The following is a 22,601-nucleotide window of genomic DNA, read 5'->3' as shown; positions in this document are numbered from 1 at the left end:
AAGAATTAATTATATCAAATTTATTCATCAACACAAAGTATAACCAAGAAATATAATAACCAAACAATGCATAGATTAGAATAAATCATAACCAATTCATATAAAAATTACAATCATTTAACAATTAATTTTAGATATTCTTTTAAAACAGAGCGATATTATGAGTACGTGAGACTTATTGGTAGTTTATTAAAAAAAACAAAAGAAGTAAGACCCTAATTTTGAGCCTTTCTCAAGAAAAAGGTGCCGCGTGTAGAGAGAGAGGTGTTAGAAAACAGGGATACTTTGTGGACGCGGGAAGAAATTATCCGGATCAACTTTGGCCTTGATTCGAATCAACTTCTGAAAATTGTCCCTTTTCCAGTACCTCTCACCCCAAAGACTGGCTTCTTCATAATTAGAACTTCCAACACCCAAATCTAGATCATTGTAGTTGGAATATGCTTCTCTTGGGTTCTTTGAGACATAAGGCGTCAGTAACTCGTCCAAGCTTCGAAGCCACATTATTCTCTTGAGCGATGTAGGGGTCGTGTCTGAAGTTTGACCGTTAAAATTAACAGTCTTGAGAATCTGTAACAACACCCCAGCTCTATGAGGATATGGAATTGCTGACTCTGAGTAATCAGCCATCCTTCCGCCAAAAGGATTGATCATGAGAAGTGCCGATCCGTCGTTTTGCATGAGCTTTCTCCATATCTTTCTTAGACCGCGTATGGGAATTGGTGTCCGGACATAGTCTGATTTGCTTTTATTGTTCAGCTTGGCTATAGCAGACCGGTTCGTGAGGATCTCAATTGGGGTGGAGCTTGGCAGGCCCCAAAACACAACGGTCGATTGGATGCTTCTAATTTCTTCACAAATCTCTCGTCTAACACCGAGCTCAGGAAATTTTTCGTCCAGCAACGGAAGCAATGTGTCCCTTGTGCCCTGATAAATTCCTTCGAACATAATCCGTATGGTTTTCTTGGTGGTGTTGCCAATATATTCGGCAAACACCTGAGTTCTTATGTGTAGATTTCTATCAATAGTTGGCGCAACGTATTGATATTTATGGAAAATTTTGGTTGCCCCTTCTTCCAAAGTTTTATTCAGTATGAATACAGTTACTTTTTCTGGAACCGGAACCAACCTGAGCTTCCATGCGAGAACGATTCCAAAACTGGAAGCACCACCTCCTCGTATTGCCCAAAACAAATCCTTACCCATGGACTTCCTGTCAAGAATATTTCCATTGACATCCATAAAGCGAACGTCCACAACATTATCAGCAGCAGTACCATATTTCCTCAGTAGGTTTCCGTAGCCACCACCGCCCATGTACCCGCCAACACCCACCGTGGGGCAAACACCTGCCGGGAAATACAAGGTGTCGGTCTTCTGAGAAATACTGTAATAGAGTTCACCAAGCACAGCACCTGGCTGGACCCATGCGCTCCTGTTAGCTACGTCCACGTCTATAGACCTCATGTTGGTGAAATCAAGCATAACAAAGGGAACATCAGCAGTGTATGATAGGCCTTCATAGTCATGGCCCCCACTCCTGATCCTCATCTCGTACCCATGTTTCTTTGCGCAGAATAGAGCCTTTTGGACAAGTGTTTCATCCACAGGTGTCACGATGATTGATGGTTTAGGAGTCGAGGGTTTAAGGAACCTAGTGTTTTGCACTGCGACTTGCCAAATGGGAATGAAAGAAGCATTGACAGGTGTGATAATGAGCTGCTGAGAGAAGGAGGTGACATTGTTGGATTTGGGCTGTATGCAACTTATGAAATTTTCCGTACCTGGTGTAACATCAACAAGGGAAGATAAGTTTGCCCATGAGTTAGAAAAGGAAAGACAAAGAACCAGAAGGAAGACACAGGAGCGTATTTGAGAGTACTTCTTCACCTTAATTTGATTGGTTTGAATATCGATGCCAGTGTCTTATTTATAAACACTATATATAGGGCATACAGTTGACTTCAAAAACGGGATATAAAAATGGTGAATTCAAATGGGGTTAGAAAAAACCTAGAAGCAGCTTGCTGATTAGAATTTATCAAAAGGTTTTAAATGGAAATTGATTATGATCGTAAGTGGCGTCTTCAAACTAATTAAAAGCTAAATAAATTATCCTTAATTTTACATTATACTATATGTTGTGTGTGTCTGTGTGTCTGTGTGTTTAAACTAAATTCACATAACGATTCACAAAACAAAATTCTTTAGTCAATGCTGACCTAAACACATTGAGTTGAAATGGTAAATTGCGACCTCACATTCTGATTCCTAACGGAATAGTCAATTCCGCTCTCTATATATCTATCATGATACACTTGATTAGTTAACGTAGATTCCATTTCATGTTTTCAACAAGAAAATTGCGGTCTGGATAGTAAAGTTTTTTAGGTATTAATCTCGTCAAATATACTCATTTAATTTTCAAAAGTGTTTAAGATATGTGCTTCCTGTTAACGACGACCATTCATAAGTAATTACAAGTTCGAAAATTTCAATAATACCCTTTGAATCAAAAGTCAACGGAGGAAATAATGAAAACACTAATTACAAAATATACGATAATTTGGTGACTCAGATCTATATATGGCATTTTCTTATTAATTTATAAAGAATAGAGAGGATGATGACTTCATATCGGGTTATAATTAATATTTAATGAGAACTCAAATGGAGTTAGAAAAACCGACCCTAGAAGGACCTTGGTGATTTGAATTCTAAAAAGGTTTTAATTAAATGAAATTCATTAATAAGATCATAAGTGGCGTACGTGTTAAAAGCAAATTATGTTATCCTAAACTTAAGTTATATATGTATGTATGCATGCATTTATGTATGTATGTATGTATGTGTTTGTAAAGCTAAATTGAAATAACTCAATAAGCATCCACAAAAACAGCATTCTTTAGTCAACATCCTTAATTGCTGATCTAAGCATATTGAGCTGAAATAGTAAAATATGACCTGGCAATCTGTTTTCTAATGGAATAGTCAAATAGAATCTAAGATGCAGTTGATTTCGTTATAATATATCGATTCCGCGATTCAAAAAGAAAACTGCCGCATAGATAATATGAAATTGTTTTCAGGTAATGTACGTTGTTTAACTTTTTGTTGAATGTTCAGGAATACGTAATTCAGATATGTGCTTCTTGTTAAGGACGAGCTATTACTTTTATAATTACAAGTTCTGAAGATGTCAATAATACCATCTGAGTCAAAAGTCAACGAAGGAATAAAAGTCAAGGAAAGATATGTGCTTCCAGTTTTTTTTTCTCATATAGTTTGAACCACGGCATGCATGCAGACTGTTGAGGTTGATTAAAGCTATGATATTTAATATTAGGCTAATGATATGGAGGACTTTAATTCGAAGACTTGGCAAAAGTTTTGTTAGAAGAAATGAAAAAGTTAGAATGGACGTCATTGATTAGAAAATTGTTTTCACGGTATGGTGTCTTATTCTTATAATATTCACAGGCAAATTCCATATTTAATTTTCAATTATTTTATTTTGTCTAAGTGTCCGTTTTAGGCTAGTTTATGTTTCGTTTTGATGGTGCATCAACCCACAATTCATGCCTAGACAAGTATGATACGGTGGCAAATTGTTTATAAGCCTTTGCATTTAAAGGTTTCGAGAACCGATTTAAAGACACCAAACTGATCAAAAGCATAGACGAACATATAAACAACTAAATTTTGTTTGGGCGGGCGGGAAGTTGAACCTTGAAAAACAAGATATTATTATTAATCGTAAGATGGTCATATTTGGGCGATCCTCCATATAAGTCGGTGAATGTTAATGCCTCTACACCTATTTGACACCAGATCGATGTTGGGCGGGGCCCAATTAAGGGCAGAGGCCCAATATGTGTTTATTACGTATGTTATATGGTATTTTGGGGAATTCATTAATATTTGTACTTACGGTTTTCGGTTTATATTTCAGGTACTTTTGGTTCAAATTGTAAGAGTCTGGGATGATTGCAGAGCACACACCACCTCACTTCATCTTGGCTGTATGACAATGTTTTGGATTACCATTTTACTAATTTTAAAAATGATATTTTTGGGTATTATTTTTGAGACGTTACAAATTGATATCAGAGCCTTAGTTTGAGGGATTCGGACATACTCTCGGGTGTGTCTGAACTCAAACTGAGGATTTGTTAAAAAAATGCAAAAAAAAGGGAAATATTTTTACAGAAAAAGGTTTACTAACACAAGTAAGGGTGTGGGGGATGCAATCGACCGAGCTCAAGTAAGTTTTCCCAAAATACTCATACATGTTATCTAATATGATTTGATTTGTGAATCTGTGAATCGCATGCTAGTTAGGGCTAATGATATGCTCAGTGTTTGCATGATAGAATTCTAGGAGAGGTGCTTTTGTATGCTTATTGTATGAGCATGTAGACCAGTACTGATCAGTCAGTGATATGATGCCTTGATTAGGTTATGCTTGGTTCTGATTACTCGATGCTCGAATGTTGCTTGCTTTGTGCTTTTTAGGAGTTCTCACTAACATTAGCTAACTAGTAAGCCAATATGTAAAGTTGCATATGGCGGAAACTAAATAATTTTACAAGGTTAGGTTTTAACTCTATTGGGCAGCTCTTGTTTGACTCCAATCATTGTAGTGTGAGACCTTTCATTCGAAGAATTTTTTGTTGTCAGTGATATGTAATTGTATTTGTGAGCATGTTAGAGGGTGCAGGTAGGAGTCCCCTCTACTGCAGATGGCAGAGAGTGGTGTGGTGGTTGTCCTAGGAGAACCTAGGAAGAGATTTAGTATCGGGAACCCTATATTGATGAGAGTTAATAGTATGGATAAAGAGTGACCTGGCGGATTCAAGGAAAACCTTAAGGAAAGTACGGATAGATGTGCAAGGCAATATGGGACCGTACTAACAGAAGCAGAGAATTCGTACTCGAGTCAAGGAGAGCTGCGATGAAACCTGGAAACTTGTGGAGTATAAGATCACTCAACAATATATATATATATATATATATATATATATATGTGTGTGTGTGTGTGTGTGTGTGTGTATGTGTATTATGATGGTTTGTATCGTCTATTTTCAGTATGTGACTCTTCGAGGCAGACCGGTTGGTATTTCTGGTGCTAGTAAGTGCTTAAGCCCAGGTTTTGGAGCCGGGCAGTTGGATGATCAAACACAGGAGTTCATTACGTCTAAGATTATGCCTTGCATTCTCGAGCAGACTCTTGTGATCTACGGTACGATCAAGTAGGGTATGGTGGAGCTGTTGGAGGAGCGTTTGCGCTCTTTCCATTCTGAGATGGTGACCTTGATAGGGGCGCATTCATTGACCTTCATGGAGTTTTGGGCATGTGAGGCTCTTGACTACTACGAGGAGAAGAAACCGACATCAAGTAGGTAATGGTTAGCAGATGTTGCTAATGTATTTCGCACCAGCAGTTGTGTGGATTGGTAGTATCCTAACCATGATGAAGTAAGTCGATGGGTTGTGTTTGGTATGTCAAACCTAACAAACAAAGAATGGGAAATAAAAATCAATTCTTGTTTGAAAATGGTAGTAGTAGTGTTGTTAAAATCTCGACTAGGTTCTGAATCTCCAATTAGTCCTTAGGCGTTACCCAACCGACTAGAAGACCCCTAGATATTAATCTATGCCTACACAATGAGCGAAGCAATAGCAAACGATGAAATTTTAACATTTTGCAGAAGTTATATGTCAACAAAAACTATTTGAGGAATGACTAGTGTTGTATTAATCATAATAACCTATTTGTTATGATATTAGTGGTATTTACGAACTTTGTTACGAAATTAGTCATCTTTAATTATTTCTAAATTCAACAAGTTAGCGATTTAGGGTCCCCGATGAATCCCTCAATTAATCTCAACCTAGCCGATTAACCCCTTAACCTCAGTCCACCGACTAGCTAACGTCGAGTGTTTTTTACAACTTTAGGTAGTACATAGTAAATATGTGTAACATCCCGTTTGTTAAATAAATAAGTAGATAAAAAATCAATAATAATAGTAGCCTTGAATGTGGAATAATTCATAAAACCGGGACATATATGAGGAACATAACGCACAACATTTGATCATATACGAAGATTAGGACACGGTCCAACCATTCAAAACTGGGTCATATATGGCTAAAAGAGTCCGATTCCAATCCCCAAACCGGGTCATATAAAGATTAAATATGGACCGGTTTCATTCAAATAACCGAGTCTTTTTCAAACTTGCAAAAACCAACTATAATCACATTACCGGACAACATGATTATAAAAATGTTGTGTTGCTGAGACGAGTTCATCCCTTTGACAATTTTGCCCCTGGTTTTGTCTTGCATCTGTGTGGTGGTTTCTTTTGGAGTTGTTGGCATACTTTCTTGATCTTCTTTGGTTCTATTTGTGATCCTTGTTGCTGATTGCATTCTAGATGTTGGTGTGTTTTATTGCTTTCTTGACCATTTTGCCCCTACCTGGCAATTTTCGGTGTGGTGCCTGTTTACTGATGTTTTCTCCCTCTATTCATCTGTTTGCTTTTGGTCTGGTCTGCTATGCTCTCCATGTTGATGGTGGAATAGATATTTGCTATTTGGACCTTTTTACCCTTGTGGGGTGTTTTTCTTATTGTTTTTAGTTCTTTGTATGTTTTGCTTTTGTTTGTTTGATTCTTCTTGTTGCTCATTATTTTACTTTGTTCCAGCTTCATTCTTGTGTGTTTTTTACTAAAGTCATAGTTGAAAAAAAGAAGTCATTAATCCACATTTATATTTGCTAAAAGAAGTCAAAACACCCGGTTGTAGAATATGGGTCATATAACTTCCTAGTAAGCATGTTCTGTAGTAATACTAATAGAACCCGGTTGTTTTTCTCGAGACAGGGTCATATACCTATACGACTAAAAGTCCCGGTTGTTATGCTGGGAACCGGTTTCCTTAAGTGAGCATATATCCCGGTTTGTTAGAATGAACCGGGTCATATTGGTTGTTCCCTTTTAAGTCCTGGTTTTTTAATAATATATCGCAGTTTTTCTCGAAACCGGGTTCTAATTGGCGAGTCCTATAAAGCCTTTTGTAGTAGTGAGCTTCTTGCATTTCAAGCTCAAAAGCCTAAAAATATCCAATACACAATTTACATCAGCATTAAATCTCCTCGCAAAACCAATTTGATGATTGTCATCTTTTTATCGGTCAATGTAACAATTACATATTCTACTAATTTGATTAACTAGAGTGATTAAATCCTAATTCAAGAGACCAACATGAACCGAACCAAAATCAAACATTAGACTAAAACAGGACGGGTATTACTATATACAAACATGAATTAAAAAACAATACCACCGATTACTTGCATAAAAGGTCGACGTCGATGCAAAACTGAAATCTAAAGTTTTACCCATAAATGGCTAAAAACGAAACAAAAACTATTAATCTGAAAAATAAAAAAAATAAAAAAAAATAAAAAAAGAGTAAAAATCTTAACTTGCAAAACTTAATAAACGAGTCTCTAATCGTGGTCTTCGGATCTCAAAAATCGCTAGAAAGTCGCCTAAATCACCTAGAAGAAAAGGCTAAAAGTGTTATGTTTATAGAGATAAGCGTCATCAAGATAAGCACTCGGGAGGAAAATATGATCGTGTTTTTGGAAACACAGTTACAACGTGTAACTGTGAAAAAATGTCCCGAATTGAATCGATAAAATAAAGTACAATGCTACAATGCTATTAACGGTTTAAAATTAATAACCCATGATTTGAATTCCAAAACATACAAATAAAAAAATCAATGTTCAACTTGTTCCAACAATTCCAGTAACTTTACAATTTTTTTGTTCGTTCCAAGGTACCCGTATTTTGTACATTCCAGCAACAACATTTTCTTAAACTCATTTATCAAAAATACATGTGACATGATTTGGTATAGCGGTTAACTACTACTTAGTAACAATGAATGATAATACCAAGCCTCAAAATATTTATGATCAACAACATTGTTATTAACAATCACTTTAAACAAGTGGTCAAGGAAAGTGAAAACAATAAGAACCTACTTTCATGTCCATATTTAATATACAGTCTGTTTTCTTGGGAAAATGTCAAACAATAGCAATCTACTTACATTTTATAATACAATATAGATATTATGAAATGCAATACTGAAAGACACAACAAAGATCATCCGTTGTATCCATTGTTCAAGGGTCCTGACAAAAATACACATTCGGGCATCTGCATAACGACCAACGTGTGACATTCACAACGCTGCCAACAAATGGTCATATACCGTATAACTATTCATCCCCATTCTTAACCCCAAGTTCTTGAGTATGTAATTGTACTTGGAGCTTCTAGAAACAAGGTTTGAGTATGTTGTTGTACTTGGAGCGGCTAGCAACAAGGTATTGCGACCGGACAAAGAACTACACTAATATTCGTCATTTCTTGACCCCTCATATAACATTACATATATGTAGTTCCCTTATGATATATTCCATACAATATACAATTACACCAACAAGTACTTATACAATAAGTTTTTATCAACCATACGAGTTCCAACACAGGATAGTTTCCATCATCCAACTTAAACCCAAGCCAAAATTAGAAATTATCGAAGACGTCTTAAGAATTAATTATATCAAATTTATTCATCAACACAAAGTATAACCAAGAAATATAATAACCAAACAATGCATCGATTAGAATAAATCATAACCAATTCATATAAAAATTACAATCATTTAACAATTAATTTTAGATATTCTTTTAAAACAGAGCGATACTATGAGTACGTGAGACTTATTGGTAGTTTATTAAAAAAAACAAAAGAAGTAAGACCCTAATTTTGAGCCTTTCTCAAGAAAAAGGTGCCTCGTGTAGAGAGAGAGGTGTTAGAAAACAGGGATACTTTGTGGACGCCGGAAGAAATTATCCGGATCAACTTTGGCCTTGATTCGAATCAACTTCTGAAAATTGTCCCTTTTCCGGTACCTCTCACCCCAAAGACTGGCTTCTTCATAATTAGAACTTCCAACACCCAAATCTAGATCATTGTAGTTGGAATATGCTTCTCTTGGGTTCTTTGAGACATAAGGCGTCAGTAACTCGTCCAAGCTTCGAAGCCACATTATTCTCTTGAGCGATGTAGGGGTCGTGTCTGAAGTTTGACCGTTAAAATTAACAGTCTTGAGAATCTGTAACAACACCCCAGCTCTATGAGGATATGGAATTGCTGACTCTGAGTAATCAGCCATCCTTCCGCCAAAAGGATTGATCATGAGAAGTGCCGATCCGTCGTTTTGCATGAGCTTTCTCCATATCTTTCTTAGACCGCGTATGGGAATTGGTGTCCGGACATAGTCTGATTTGCTTTTATTGTTCAGCTTGGCTATAGCAGACCGGTTCGTGAGGATCTCAATTGGGGTGGAGCTTGGCAGGCCCCAAAACACAACGGTCGATTGGATGCTTCTAATTTCTTCACAAATCTCTCGTCTAACACCGAGCTCAGGAAATTTTTCGTCCAGCAACGGAAGCAATGTGTCCCTTGTGCCCTGATAAATTCCTTCGAACATAATCCGTATGGTTTTCTTGGTGGTGTTGCCAATATATTCGGCAAACACCTGAGTTCTTATGTGTAGATTTCTATCAATAGTTGGCGCAACGTATTGATATTTATGGAAAATTTTGGTTGCCCCTTCTTCCAAAGTTTTATTCAGTATGAATACAGTTACTTTTTCTGGAACCGGAACCAACCTGAGCTTCCATGCGAGAACGATTCCAAAACTGGAAGCACCACCTCCTCGTATTGCCCAAAACAAATCCTTACCCATGGACTTCCTGTCAAGAATATTTCCATTGACATCCATAAAGCGAACGTCCACAACATTATCAGCAGCAGTACCATATTTCCTCAGTAGGTTTCCGTAGCCACCACCGCCCATGTACCCGCCAACACCCACCGTGGGGCAAACACCTGCCGGGAAATACAAGGTGTCGGTCTTCTGAGAAATACTGTAATAGAGTTCACCAAGCACAGCACCTGGCTGGACCCATGCGCTCCTGTTAGCTACGTCCACGTCTATAGACCTCATGTTGGTGAAATCAAGCATAACAAAGGGAACATCAGCAGTGTATGATAGGCCTTCATAGTCATGGCCCCCACTCCTGATCCTCATCTCGTACCCATGTTTCTTTGCGCAGAATAGAGCCTTTTGGACAAGTGTTTCATCCACAGGTGTCACGATGATTGATGGTTTAGGAGTCGAGGGTTTAAGGAACCTAGTGTTTTGCACTGCGACTTGCCAAATGGGAATGAAAGAAGCATTGACAGGTGTGATAATGAGCTGCTGAGAGAAGGAGGTGACATTGTTGGATTTGGGCTGTATGCAACTTATGAAATTTTCCGTACCTGGTGTAACATCAACAAGGGAAGATAAGTTTGCCCATGAGTTAGAAAAGGAAAGACAAAGAACCAGAAGGAAGACACAGGAGCGTATTTGAGAGTACTTCTTCATCTTAATTTGATTGGTTTGAATATCGATGCCAGTGTCTTATTTATAAACACTATATATAGGGCATACAGTTGACTTCAAAAACGGGATATAAAAATGGTGAATTCAAATGGGGTTAGAAAAAACCTAGAAGCAGCTTGCTGATTAGAATTTATCAAAAGGTTTTAAATGGAAATTGATTATGATCGTAAGTGGCGTCTTCAAACTAATTAAAAGCTAAATAAATTATCCTTAATTTTACATTATACTATATGTTGTGTGTGTCTGTGTGTCTGTGTGTTTAAACTAAATTCACATAACGATTCACAAAACAAAATTCTTTAGTCAATGCTGACCTAAACACATTGAGTTGAAATGGTAAATTGCGACCTCACATTCTGATTCCTAACGGAATAGTCAATTCCGCTCTCTATATATCTATCATGATACACTTGATTAGTTAACGTAGATTCCATTTCATGTTTTCAACAAGAAAATTGCGGTCTGGATAGTAAAGTTTTTTAGGTATTAATCTCGTCAAATATACTCATTTAATTTTCAAAAGTGTTTAAGATATGTGCTTCCTGTTAACGACGACCATTCATAAGTAATTACAAGTTCGAAAATTTCAATAATACCCTTTGAATCAAAAGTCAACGGAGGAAATAATGAAAACACTAATTACAAAATATACGATAATTTGGTGACTCAGATCTATATATGGCATTTTCTTATTAATTTATAAAGAATAGAGAGGATGATGACTTCATATCGGGTTATAATTAATATTTAATGAGAACTCAAATGGAGTTAGAAAAACCGACCCTAGAAGGACCTTGGTGATTTGAATTCTAAAAAGGTTTTAATTAAATGAAATTCATTAATAAGATCATAAGTGGCGTACGTGTTAAAAGCAAATTATGTTATCCTAAACTTAAGTTATATATGTATGTATGCATGCATTTATGTATGTATGTATGTATGTGTTTGTAAAGCTAAATTGAAATAACTCAATAAGCATCCACAAAAACAGCATTCTTTAGTCAACATCCTTAATTGCTGATCTAAGCATATTGAGCTGAAATAGTAAAATATGACCTGGCAATCTGTTTTCTAATGGAATAGTCAAATAGAATCTAAGATGCAGTTGATTTCGTTATAATATATCGATTCCGCGATTCAAAAAGAAAACTGCCGCATAGATAATATGAAATTGTTTTCAGGTAATGTACGTTGTTTAACTTTTTGTTGAATGTTCAGGAATACGTAATTCAGATATGTGCTTCTTGTTAAGGACGAGCTATTACTTTTATAATTACAAGTTCTGAAGATGTCAATAATACCATCTGAGTCAAAAGTCAACGAAGGAATAAAAGTCAAGGAAAGATATGTGCTTCCAGTTTTTTTTTCTCATATAGTTTGAACCACGGCATGCATGCAGACTGTTGAGGTTGATTAAAGCTATGATATTTAATATTAGGCTAATGATATGGAGGACTTTAATTCGAAGACTTGGCAAAAGTTTTGTTAGAAGAAATGAAAAAGTTAGAATGGACGTCATTGATTAGAAAATTGTTTTCACGGTATGGTGTCTTATTCTTATAATATTCACAGGCAAATTCCATATTTAATTTTCAATTATTTTATTTTGTCTAAGTGTCCGTTTTAGGCTAGTTTATGTTTCGTTTTGATGGTGCATCAACCCACAATTCATGCCTAGACAAGTATGATACGGTGGCAAATTGTTTATAAGCCTTTGCATTTAAAGGTTTCGAGAACCGATTTAAAGACACCAAACTGATCAAAAGCATAGACGAACATATAAACAACTAAATTTTGTTTGGGCGGGCGGGAAGTTGAACCTTGAAAAACAAGATATTATTATTAATCGTAAGATGGTCATATTTGGGCGATCCTCCATATAAGTCGGTGAATGTTAATGCCTCTACACCTATTTGACACCAGATCGATGTTGGGCGGGGCCCAATTAAGGGCAGAGGCCCAATATGTGTTTATTACGTATGTTATATGGTATTTTGGGGAATTCATTAATATTTGTACTTACGGTTTTCGGTTTATATTTCAGGTACTTTTGGTTCAAATTGTAAGAGTCTGGGATGATTGCAGAGCACACACCACCTCACTTCATCTTGGCTGTATGACAATGTTTTGGATTACCATTTTACTAATTTTAAAAATGATATTTTTGGGTATTATTTTTGAGACGTTACAAATTGATATCAGAGCCTTAGTTTGAGGGATTCGGACATACTCTCGGGTGTGTCTGAACTCAAACTGAGGATTTGTTAAAAAAATTCAAAAAAAGGGAAATATTTTTACAGAAAAAGGTTTACTAACACAAGTAAGGGTGTGGTGGATGCAATCGACCGAGCTCAAGTAAGTTTTCCCAAAATACTCATACATGTTATCTAATATGATTTGATTTGTGAATCTGTGAATCGCATGCTAGTTAGGGCTAATGATATGCTCAGCGTTTGCATGATAGAATTCTAGGAGAGGTGCTTTTGTATGCATATTGTATGAGGATGTAGACCAGTACTGATCAGTCAGTGATATGATGCCTTGATTAGGTTATGCTTGGTTCTGATTACTCGATGCTCGAATGTTGCTTGCTTTGTGCTTTTTAGGAGTTCTCACTAACATTAGCTAACTAGTAAGCCAATATGTAAAGTTGCATATGGCGGAAACTAAATAATTTTACAAGGTTAGGTTTTAACTCTATTGGGCAACTCTTGTTTGACTCCAATCATTGTAGTGTGAGACCTTTCATTCGAAGAATTTTTTGTTGTCAGTGATATGTAATTGTATTTGTGAGCATGTTAGAGGGTGCAGGTAGGAGTCCCCTCTACTGCAGATGGCAGAGAGTGGTGTGGTGGTTGTCCTAGGAGAACCTAGGAAGAGATTTAGTATCGGGAACCCTATATTGATGAGAGTTAATAGTATGGATAAAGAGTGACCTGGCGGATTCAAGGAAAACCTTGAGGAAAGTACGGATAGATGTGCAAGGCAATATGGGACCGTACTAACAGAAGCAGAGAATTCGTACTCGAGTCAAGGAGAGCTGCGATGAAACCTGGAAACTTGTGGAGTATAAGATCACTCAACAATATATATATATATATATATATATATATATATATATATATATATATATATATATATGTGTGTGTGTGTGTGTGTATGTGTATTATGATGGTTTGTATCGTCTATTTTCAGTATGTGACTCTTCGAGGCAGACCGGTTGGTATTTCTGGTGCTAGTGAGTGCTCAAGCCCAGGTTTTGGAGTTGGGCAGTTGGATGATCAAACACAGGAGTTCATTACGTCTAAGATTATGCCTTGCATTCTCGAGCAGACTCTTGTGATCTTCGGTACGATCAAGTAGGGTATGGTGGAGCTGTTGGAGGAGCGTTTGGGCTCTTTCCATTCTGAGATGGTGACCTTGATAGGGGCGCATTCATTGACCTTCATGGAGTTTTGGGCATGTGAGGCTCTTGACTACTACGAGGAGAAGAAACCGACATCAAGTAGGTAATGGTTAGCAGATGTTGCTAACGTATTTCGCACCAGCAGTTGTGTGGTTTGGCAGTATCCTAACCATGATGAAGTAAGTCGATAGGTTGTGTTTGGTATGTCAAACCTAACAAACAAAGAATGGGAAATAAAAATCAATTCTTGTTTGAAAATGGTAGTAGTAGTGTTGTTAAAATCTCGACTAGGTTCTGAATCTCCAATTAGTCCTTAGGCGTTACCCAACCGACTAGAAGACCCCTAGATATTAATCTATGCCTACACAATGAGCGAAGCAATAGCAAACGATGAAATTTTAACATTTTGCAGAAGTTATATGTCAACAAAAACTATTTGAGGAATGACTAGTGTTGTATTAATCATAATAACCTATTTGTTATGATATTAGTGGTATTTACGAACTTTGTTATGAAATTAGTCATCTTTAATTATTTCTAAATTCAACAAGTTAGCGATTTAGGGTCCCCGATGAATCCCTCAATTAATCTCAACCTAGCCGATTAACCCCTTAACCTCAGTCCACCGACTAGCTAACGTCGAGTGTTTTTTACAACTTTAGGTAGTACATAGTAAATATGTGTAACATCCCGTTTGTTAAATAAATAAGTAGATAAAAAATCAATAATAATAGTAGCCTTGAATGTGGAATAATTCATAAAACCGGGACATATATGAGGAACATAACGCACAACATTTGATCATATACGAAGATTAGGACACGGTCCAACCATTCAAAACTGGGTCATATATGGCTAAAAGAGCCCGATTCCAATCCCCAAACCGGGTCATATAAAGATTAAATATGGACCGGTTTCATTCAAATAACCGAGTCTTTTTCAAACTTGCAAAAACCAACTATAATCACATTACCGGACAACATGATTATAAAAATGTTGTGTTGCTGAGATGAGTTCATCCCTTTGAAAATTTTGCCCCTGGTTTTGTCTTGCATCTGTGTGGTGGTTTCTTTTGGAGTTGCTGGCATACTTTCTTGATCTTCTTTGGTTCTATTTGTGATCCTGGTTGCTGATTGCATTCTAGATGTTAGTGTGTTTTATTGCTTTCTTGACCATTTTGCCCCTACCTGGCAATTTTCGGTGTGGTGCCTGTTTACTGATGTTTTCTCCCTCTATTCATCTGTTTGCTTTTGGTCTGGTCTGCTATGCTCTCCATGTTGATGGTGGAATAGATATTTGCTATTTGGACCTTTTTACCCTTGTGGGGTGTTTTTCTTATTGTTTTTAGTTCTTTGTATGTTTTGCTTTTGTTTGTTTGATTCTTCTTGTTGCTCATTATTTTACTTTGTTCCAGCTTCATTCTTGTGTGTTTTTTACTAAAGTCATAGTTGAAAAAAAGAAGTCATTAATCCACATTTATATTTGCTAAAAGAAGTCAAAACACCCGGTTGTAGAATATGGTCCATATAACTTCCTAGTAAGCGTGTTCTGTAGTAATACTAATAGAACCCGGTTGTTTTTCTCGAGACAGGGTCATATACCTATACGACTAAAAGTCCCGGTTGTTATGCTGGGAACCGGTTTCCTTAAGTGAGCATATATCCCGGTTTGTTAGAATGAACCGGGTCATATTGGTTGTTCCCTTTTAAGTCCTGGTTTTTTAATAATATATCGCAGTTTTTCTCGAAACCGGGTTCTAATTGGCGAGTCCTATAAAGCCTTTTGTAGTAGTGAGCTTCTTGCATTTCAAGCTCAAAAGCCTAAAAATATCCAATACACAATTTACATCAGCATTAAATCTCCTCGCAAAACCAATTTGATGATTGTCATCTTTTTATCGGTCAATGTAACAATTACATATTCTACTAATTTGATTAACTAGAGTGATTAAATCCTAATTCAAGAGACCAACATGAACCGAACCAAAATCAAACATTAGATTAAAACAGGACGGGTATTACTATATACAAACATGAATTAAAAAACAATACCACCGATTACTTGCATAAAAGGTCGACGTCGATGCAAAACTGAAATCTAAAGTTTTACCCATAAATGGCTAAAAACGAAACAAAAACTGTTAATCTGAAAAATAAAAAAAATAAAAAATAAATAAAAAAAAGAGTAAAAATCATAACTTACAAAACTTAATAAACGAGTCTCTAATCGTGGTCTTCGGATCTCGAAAATCGCTAGAAAGTCGCCTAAATCACCTAGAAGAAAAGGCTAAAAGTGTTATGTTTATAGAGATAAGCGTCATCAAGATAAGCACTCGGGAGGAAAATATGATCGTGTTTTTGGAAACACAGTTACAACGTGTAACTGTGAAAAAATGTCCCGAATTGAATCGATAAAATAAAGTACAATGCTACAATGCTATTAACGGTTTAAAATTAATAACCCATGATTTGAATTCCAAAACATACAAATATAAAAATCAATGTTCAACTTGTTCCAACAATTCCAGTAACTTTACAATTTTTTTGTTCGTTCCAAGGTACCCGTATTTTGTACATTCCAGCAACAACATTTTCTTAAACTCATTTATCAAAAATACATGTGACATGATTTGGTATAGCGGTTAACTACTACTTAGTAACAATGAATGATAATACCAAGCCTCAAAATATTTATGATCAACAACATTGTTATTAACAATCAGTTTAAACAAGTGGTCAAGGAAAGTGAAAACAATAAGAACCTACTTTCATGTCCATATTTAATATACAGTCTGTTTTCTTGGGAAAATTTCAAACAATAGCAATCTACTTACATTTTATAATACAATATAGATATTATGAAATGCAATACTGAAAGACACAACAAAGATCATCCGTTGTATCCATTGTTCAAGGGTCCTGACAAAAATACACAGTCGGGCATCTGCATAACGACCAACGTGTGACATTCACAACGCTGCCAACAAATGGTCATATACCGTATAACTATTCATCCCCATTCTTAACCCCAAGTTCTTGAGTATGTAATTGTACTTGGAGCTTCTAGAAACAAGGTTTGAGTATGTTGTTGTACTTGGAGCGGCTAGCAACAAGGTATTGCGACCGGACAAAGAACTACACTAATATTCGTCATTTCTTGACCCCTCATATAACATTACATATATGTAGTTCCCTTATGATATATTCCATACAATATACAATTACACCAACAAGTACTTATACAATAAGTTTTTATCAACCATACGAGTTCCAACACAGGATAGTTTCCATCATCCAACTTAAACCCAAGCCAAAATTAGAAATTATCGAAGACGTCTTAAGAATTAATTATATCAAATTTATTCATCAACACAAAGTATAACCAAGAAATATAATAACCAAACAATGCATCGATTAGAATAAATCATAACCAATTCATATAAAAATTACAATCATTTAACAATTAATTTTAGATATTCTTTTAAAACAGAGCGATATTATGAGTACGTTAGACTTATTGGTAGTTTATTAAAAAAAACAAAAGAAGTAAGACCCTAATTTTGAGCCTTTCTCAAGAAAAAGGTGCCTCGTGTAGAGAGAGAGGTGTTAGAAAACAGGGATACTTTGTGGACGCCGGAAGAAATTATCCGGATCAACTTTGGCCTTGATTCGAATCAACTTCTGAAAATTGTCCCTTTTCCAGTACCTCTCACCCCAAAGACTGGCTTCTTCATAATTAGAACTTCCAACACCCAAATCTAGATCATTGTAGTTGGAATATGCTTCTCTTGGGTTCTTTGAGACATAAGGCGTCAGTAACTCGTCCAAGCTTCGAAGCCACATTATTCTCTTGAGCGATGTAGGGGTCGTGTCTGAAGTTTGACCGTTAAAATTAACAGTCTTGAGAATCTGTATGTGTTTGTAAAGCAAATTATGTTATCCTAAACTTAGGTTATATATGTATGTGTTTGTAAAGCTAAATTGAAATAACTCAATAAGCATCCACAAAAACAGCATTCTTTAGTCAACATCCTTAATTGCTGATCTAAGCATATTGAGCTGAAATAGTAAAATATGACCTTGCAATCTGTTTTCTAATGGAATAGTCAAATAGAATCTAAGATGCAATTGATTTCGTTATAATATATCGATTCCGCGATTCAAAAAGAAAACTGCCGCATAGATAATATGAAATTGTTTTCAGGTAATGTACGTTGTTTAACTTTTTGTTGAATGTTCAGGAATACGTAATTCAGATATGTGCTTCTTGTTAAGGACGAGCTATTACTTTTATAATTACAAGTTCTGAAGATGTCAATAATACCATCTGAGTCAAAAGTCAACGAAGGAATAAAAGTCAAGGAAAGATATGTGCTTCCAGTTTTTTTTTTCTCATATAGTTTGAACCACGGCATGCATGCAGACTGTTGAGGTTGATTAAAGCTATGATATTTAATATTAGGCTAATGATATGGAGGACTTTAATTCGAAGACTTGGCAAAAGTTTTGTTAGAAGCAATGAAAAAGTTAGAATGGACGTTATTGATTAGAAAATTGTTTTCACGGTATGGTGTCTTATTCTTATAATATTCACAGGCAAATTCCATATTTAATTTTCAATTATTTTATTTTGTCTAAGTGTCCGTTTTAGGCTAGTTTATGTTTCGTTTTGCTGGTGCATCAACCCACAATTCATGCCTAGACAAGTATGATACGGGTGGCAAATTGTTTATAAGCATTTGCATTTAAAGGTTTCGAGAACCTATTTAAAGACACCAAACTGATCAAAAGCATAGACGAACATATAAACAACTAAATTTTGTTTGGGCCGGCGGGAAGTTGAACCTTGAAAAACAAGATATTATTATTAATCGTAAGATGGTCATATTTGGGCGATCCTCCATATAAGTCGGTGAATGTTAATGCCTCTACACCTATTTGACACCAGATCGATGTTGGGCGGGGCCCAATTAAGGGCAGAGGCCCAATATGTGCTTATTACGTATGTTATATGGTATTTTGGGGAATTCATTAATATTTGTACTTACGGTTTTCGATTTATATTTCAGGTACTTTTGGTTCAAATTGTAAGAGTCTGGGATGATTGCAGAGCACACACCACCTCACTTCATCTTGGCTGTATGACAATGTTTTGGATTACCATTTTACTAATTTTAAAAATGATATTTTTGGGTCTTATTTTTGAGACGTTACAAATTGATATCAGAGCCTTAGTTTGAGGGATTCGGACATACTCTCGGGTGTGTCTGAACTCAAACTGAGGATTTGTTAAAAAAATTCAAAAAAAAAGGGAAATATTTTTACAGAAAAGGGTTTACTAACACAAGTAAGGGTGTGGGGGATGCAATCGACCGAGCTCAAGTAAGTTTTCCCAAAATACTCATACATGTTATCTAATATGATTTGATTTGTGAATCTGTGAATCGCATGCTAGTTAGGGCTAATGATATGCTCAGTGTTTGCATGATAGAATTCTAGGACAGGTACTTTTGTATGCTTATTGTATGAGCATGTAGACCAGTACTGATCAGTCAGTGATATGATGGCTTGATTAGGTTATGCTTGGTTCTGATTACTCGATGTAATTTTTTGTTGTTAGTGATATGTAATTGTATTTGTGAGCATGTTAGAGGGAGCAGGTAGGAGTCCCCTCTACTGCAGATGGCAGAGAGTGGTGTGGTGGTTGTCCTAGGAGAACCTAGGAAGAGATTTAGTGTCGGGAACCTTATATTGATGAGAGTTAATAGTATGGATAAAGAGTGACCTGGCGGATTCAAGGAAAACCTTGAGGAAACTACGGATAGATGTGCAAGGCAATATGGGACCGTACTAACAGAAGCAGAGAATTCGTACTCGAGTCAAGGAGAGCTGCGATGAAACCAGGAAACTTGTGGAGTATAAGATCACTCAACAAGATATATATATATATATATATATATATATATATATATGTGTGTGTGTGTGTGTGTGTGTGTGTGTGTGTGTGTGTGTATGTGTGTATGTGTATTGTGATGGTTTGTATGGTCTATTTTCAGTATGTGCCTCTTCGAGGCAGACCGGTTGGTATTTCTGGTGCTAGTGAGGGCTCAAGCCCAGGTTTGGGAGCCGGACAGTTGGATGATCAAACACAGGAGTTCATTACGTCTGAGATTATGCCTTGCATTCTCGAGCAGACTCCTGTGATCTTCGGTACGATCAAGTAGGGTATGGTGGAGCTGTTGGAGGAGCGTTTGGGCTCTTTCCATTCTGAGATGGTGACCTTGATAGGGGCGCATTCATTGACCTTCATGGAGTTTTGGGCATGTGAGGCTCTTGACTACTACGAGGAGAAGAAACCGACAGCAAGTAGGTAATGGTTAGCAGATGTTGCTAACGTATTTCGCACCAGCAGTTGTGTGGATTGGCAGTATCCTAACCATGATGAAGTAAGTCGATGGGTTGTGTTTGGTATGTCAAACCTAACAAACAAAAAATGGGAAATAAAAATCAATTCTTGTTTGAAAATGGTAGTAGTAGTGTTGTTAAAATCTCGACTAGGTTCTGAATCTCCAATTAGTCCTTAGGCGTTACCCAGCCGACTAGAAGACCCCTAGATATTAATCTATGCCTACACAATGAGCGAAGCAATAGAAAACGATGAAATTTTAACATTTTGAAGAAGTTCTATGTCAACAAAAACTATTTGAGGAATGACTAGTGTTGTATTAATCATAATAACCTATTTGTTATGATATTAGTGGTATTTACGAACTTTGTTACGAAATTAGTCATCTTTAATTATTTCTAAATTCAACAAGTTAGCGATTTAGGGTCCCCGATGAATCCCTCAATTAATCCCAACCTAGCCGATTAACCCCTTAACCTCAGTCCATCCACCGACTAGCTAATGTCGAGTGTTTTTTACAACTTTAGGTAGTATATAGTAAATATGTGTAACATCCTGTTTGTTAAATAAATAAGTAGATAAAAAATCAATAATAATAGTAGCCTTGAATGTGGAATAATTCATAAAACCGGGACATATATGAGGAACATAACGCACAACATTTGATCATATACGAAGATTAGGACACGGTCCAACCATTCAAAACTGGTGATGGGTTTTGGTCATAAGACATCCTATGTGCTCATACAAACCCTAATGTTTGGATCTAGGTTTCTCTATTGTACATGCTTTGAATCCAAGACTATAAACCCTAATTCTAGCATATGGAAATCAATATTAACATATAATTAGTTTTAAGATATTACCTTGATTGTTATGTAGCAATAACAATCCCAATTCCTCCTTGAATTGGCTTTGGAAGGCTTAGAGTCACAAGTGTCACTCCTCTAATGGCTTACAAACACCAAGAGCAAATGGAGAAGGTATAAAGAGAGAGGAGAGGTGTTAGAATTCGTCCCTAGGACTTCTTGGGAAGGGTTGGACGAATTCATGAGCCTTAGGGGGTTTATATAGGTGTAAAGATTAGGGTTTTAGTCCTTATCCTTATCTAGTTGCTTGTCCACCAAGCATCCATAAGATAAGTCCTAGAAATCCTTATCCTAGTCGAATTCTAAAGGATTTACACCTCAAATTCGTTCACCATATATATAAGATAATCCTTACCTTATTTTGTAACTATCACATAATTACAATTCAGCCCCTCTAGTTTAATTAATTACACTTGATCACAAAATTAATTCTTAATTAATTATTGACCAATATTAATTAAACAAATATGATTTCTCCTTTAATATATTATTCTTATAACATATTAATAAATCATAATAACCTCTCTCTCTATTTATTTCTCCAATCAAGTTGCTTTGGTGAAGGCAACCCAAAAGGACCATGCACCATCGGGTCAAGTACATACCAAAATAGTTATGGACTTAGACACTAATCCAACAGTCTCCCACTTGGATAAGTCTAATAACTATTATGCGTATGACTTCAGATCCTGATCTGCAATCGTAGCTTTCCAAAGCCGCTGTCAACTCTGATCCTATCAGATACGCGTGTCCTTAGATAAGGGATCATATATTCTTCCATTCTAGATATCATATGAGAAATGATTTCAAATCATTTTCTTTGTACTATATCTCGATTTCTGATTTATGACGACAGACTAATTGAACAAATCAAATTAGCCCTAGCCCAGCCGAGCATTTACATTTGTCATCACTAAACCATCGAGGGGCCCAAAGATATCGCTTTTATCCTACTTTGGATAAAAGGAATGGATAAACTTTGATACAATGTTTGCTTGTACTCAAGCACCGAATCACACACAACAATATGTTTTATAACACCAAGTTACTAGTGCTTTTACATATTATCAATGTGCAACCGATTTGCAAGATACAACTCACACATCTCGGTTTCAAGAATATAAGATGTTATCGTCTCACCAATCACTCGTGATACAATCCATGGAGTGATCCAAGTGAGCGTGGGTCTAATCCAATGCTCAAATCACATTCATAAGCACTCATGAACGTTCTAGCAAACATTTGCTTATGTCTAATACTTTTCTAGACATTCCACACACCAATTCATGACAGTCTTCATTCATATCTACTTTCAACATATGAACGACTGTGGCCCGTTCGAATAATTCGATTATTCTTAATAAACTCAATTATTCTG

At 36.2% G+C, this 22,601-nt stretch overlaps 2 protein-coding genes across 2 annotated transcripts; both read right to left on the bottom strand.

The window, feature by feature from the left end:
• Window positions 1-267: 267 nt before the first annotated feature.
• Window positions 268-8,316, bottom strand: LOC128127177 (tetrahydroberberine oxidase-like). The gene is made up of 4 exons (XM_052765597.1): window positions 8,296-8,316; window positions 7,409-7,444; window positions 6,982-7,119; window positions 268-1,890 (listed from the first exon to the last, which is right to left on the bottom strand). The coding sequence occupies exons 1-4, from the start codon at window positions 8,314-8,316 to the stop codon at window positions 268-270; spliced, it is 1,818 nt and encodes a 605-aa protein (XP_052621557.1).
• Window positions 8,317-8,815: 499 nt separating this feature from the next.
• Window positions 8,816-10,525, bottom strand: LOC128127172 (tetrahydroberberine oxidase-like). The gene has a single exon (XM_052765595.1). It carries the CDS (start codon window positions 10,523-10,525, stop codon window positions 8,903-8,905), a length of 1,623 nt encoding a protein of 540 aa, XP_052621555.1. The 3' UTR covers window positions 8,816-8,902.
• Window positions 10,526-22,601: the final 12,076 nt, after the last annotated feature.

The sequence above is a fragment of the Lactuca sativa genome, chromosome 1 (genome assembly GCF_002870075.4).
Source record: "Lactuca sativa cultivar Salinas chromosome 1, Lsat_Salinas_v11, whole genome shotgun sequence".
NCBI classification, from domain to species: domain Eukaryota; kingdom Viridiplantae; phylum Streptophyta; class Magnoliopsida; order Asterales; family Asteraceae; genus Lactuca; species Lactuca sativa.
Note: the sequence above shows the minus strand (reverse complement) of the source record. Positions and strands in the feature narration are given on the sequence as shown.

What these genes read in the sequence shown, in the direction of transcription:
- LOC128127177 (XM_052765597.1), bottom strand. Translation starts at nt 8,316, where the DNA reads ATGGGGATGAATAGTTATACG. An exon ending in TGGGGATGAATAGTTATACG is followed by an intron (nt 7,445 to 8,295) that starts GTATATGACCAT and finishes TTTATTTTTCAG; the next exon opens with ATTAATAGTTTTTGTTTCGT. An exon ending in TCGTTTTTAGCCATTTATGG is followed by an intron (nt 7,120 to 7,408) that starts GTAAAACTTTAG and finishes GGATATTTTTAG; the next exon opens with GCTTTTGAGCTTGAAATGCA.
- LOC128127172 (XM_052765595.1), bottom strand. Translation starts at nt 10,525, where the DNA reads ATGAAGAAGTACTCTCAAATACGCTCCTGTGTCTTCCTTCTGGTTCTT.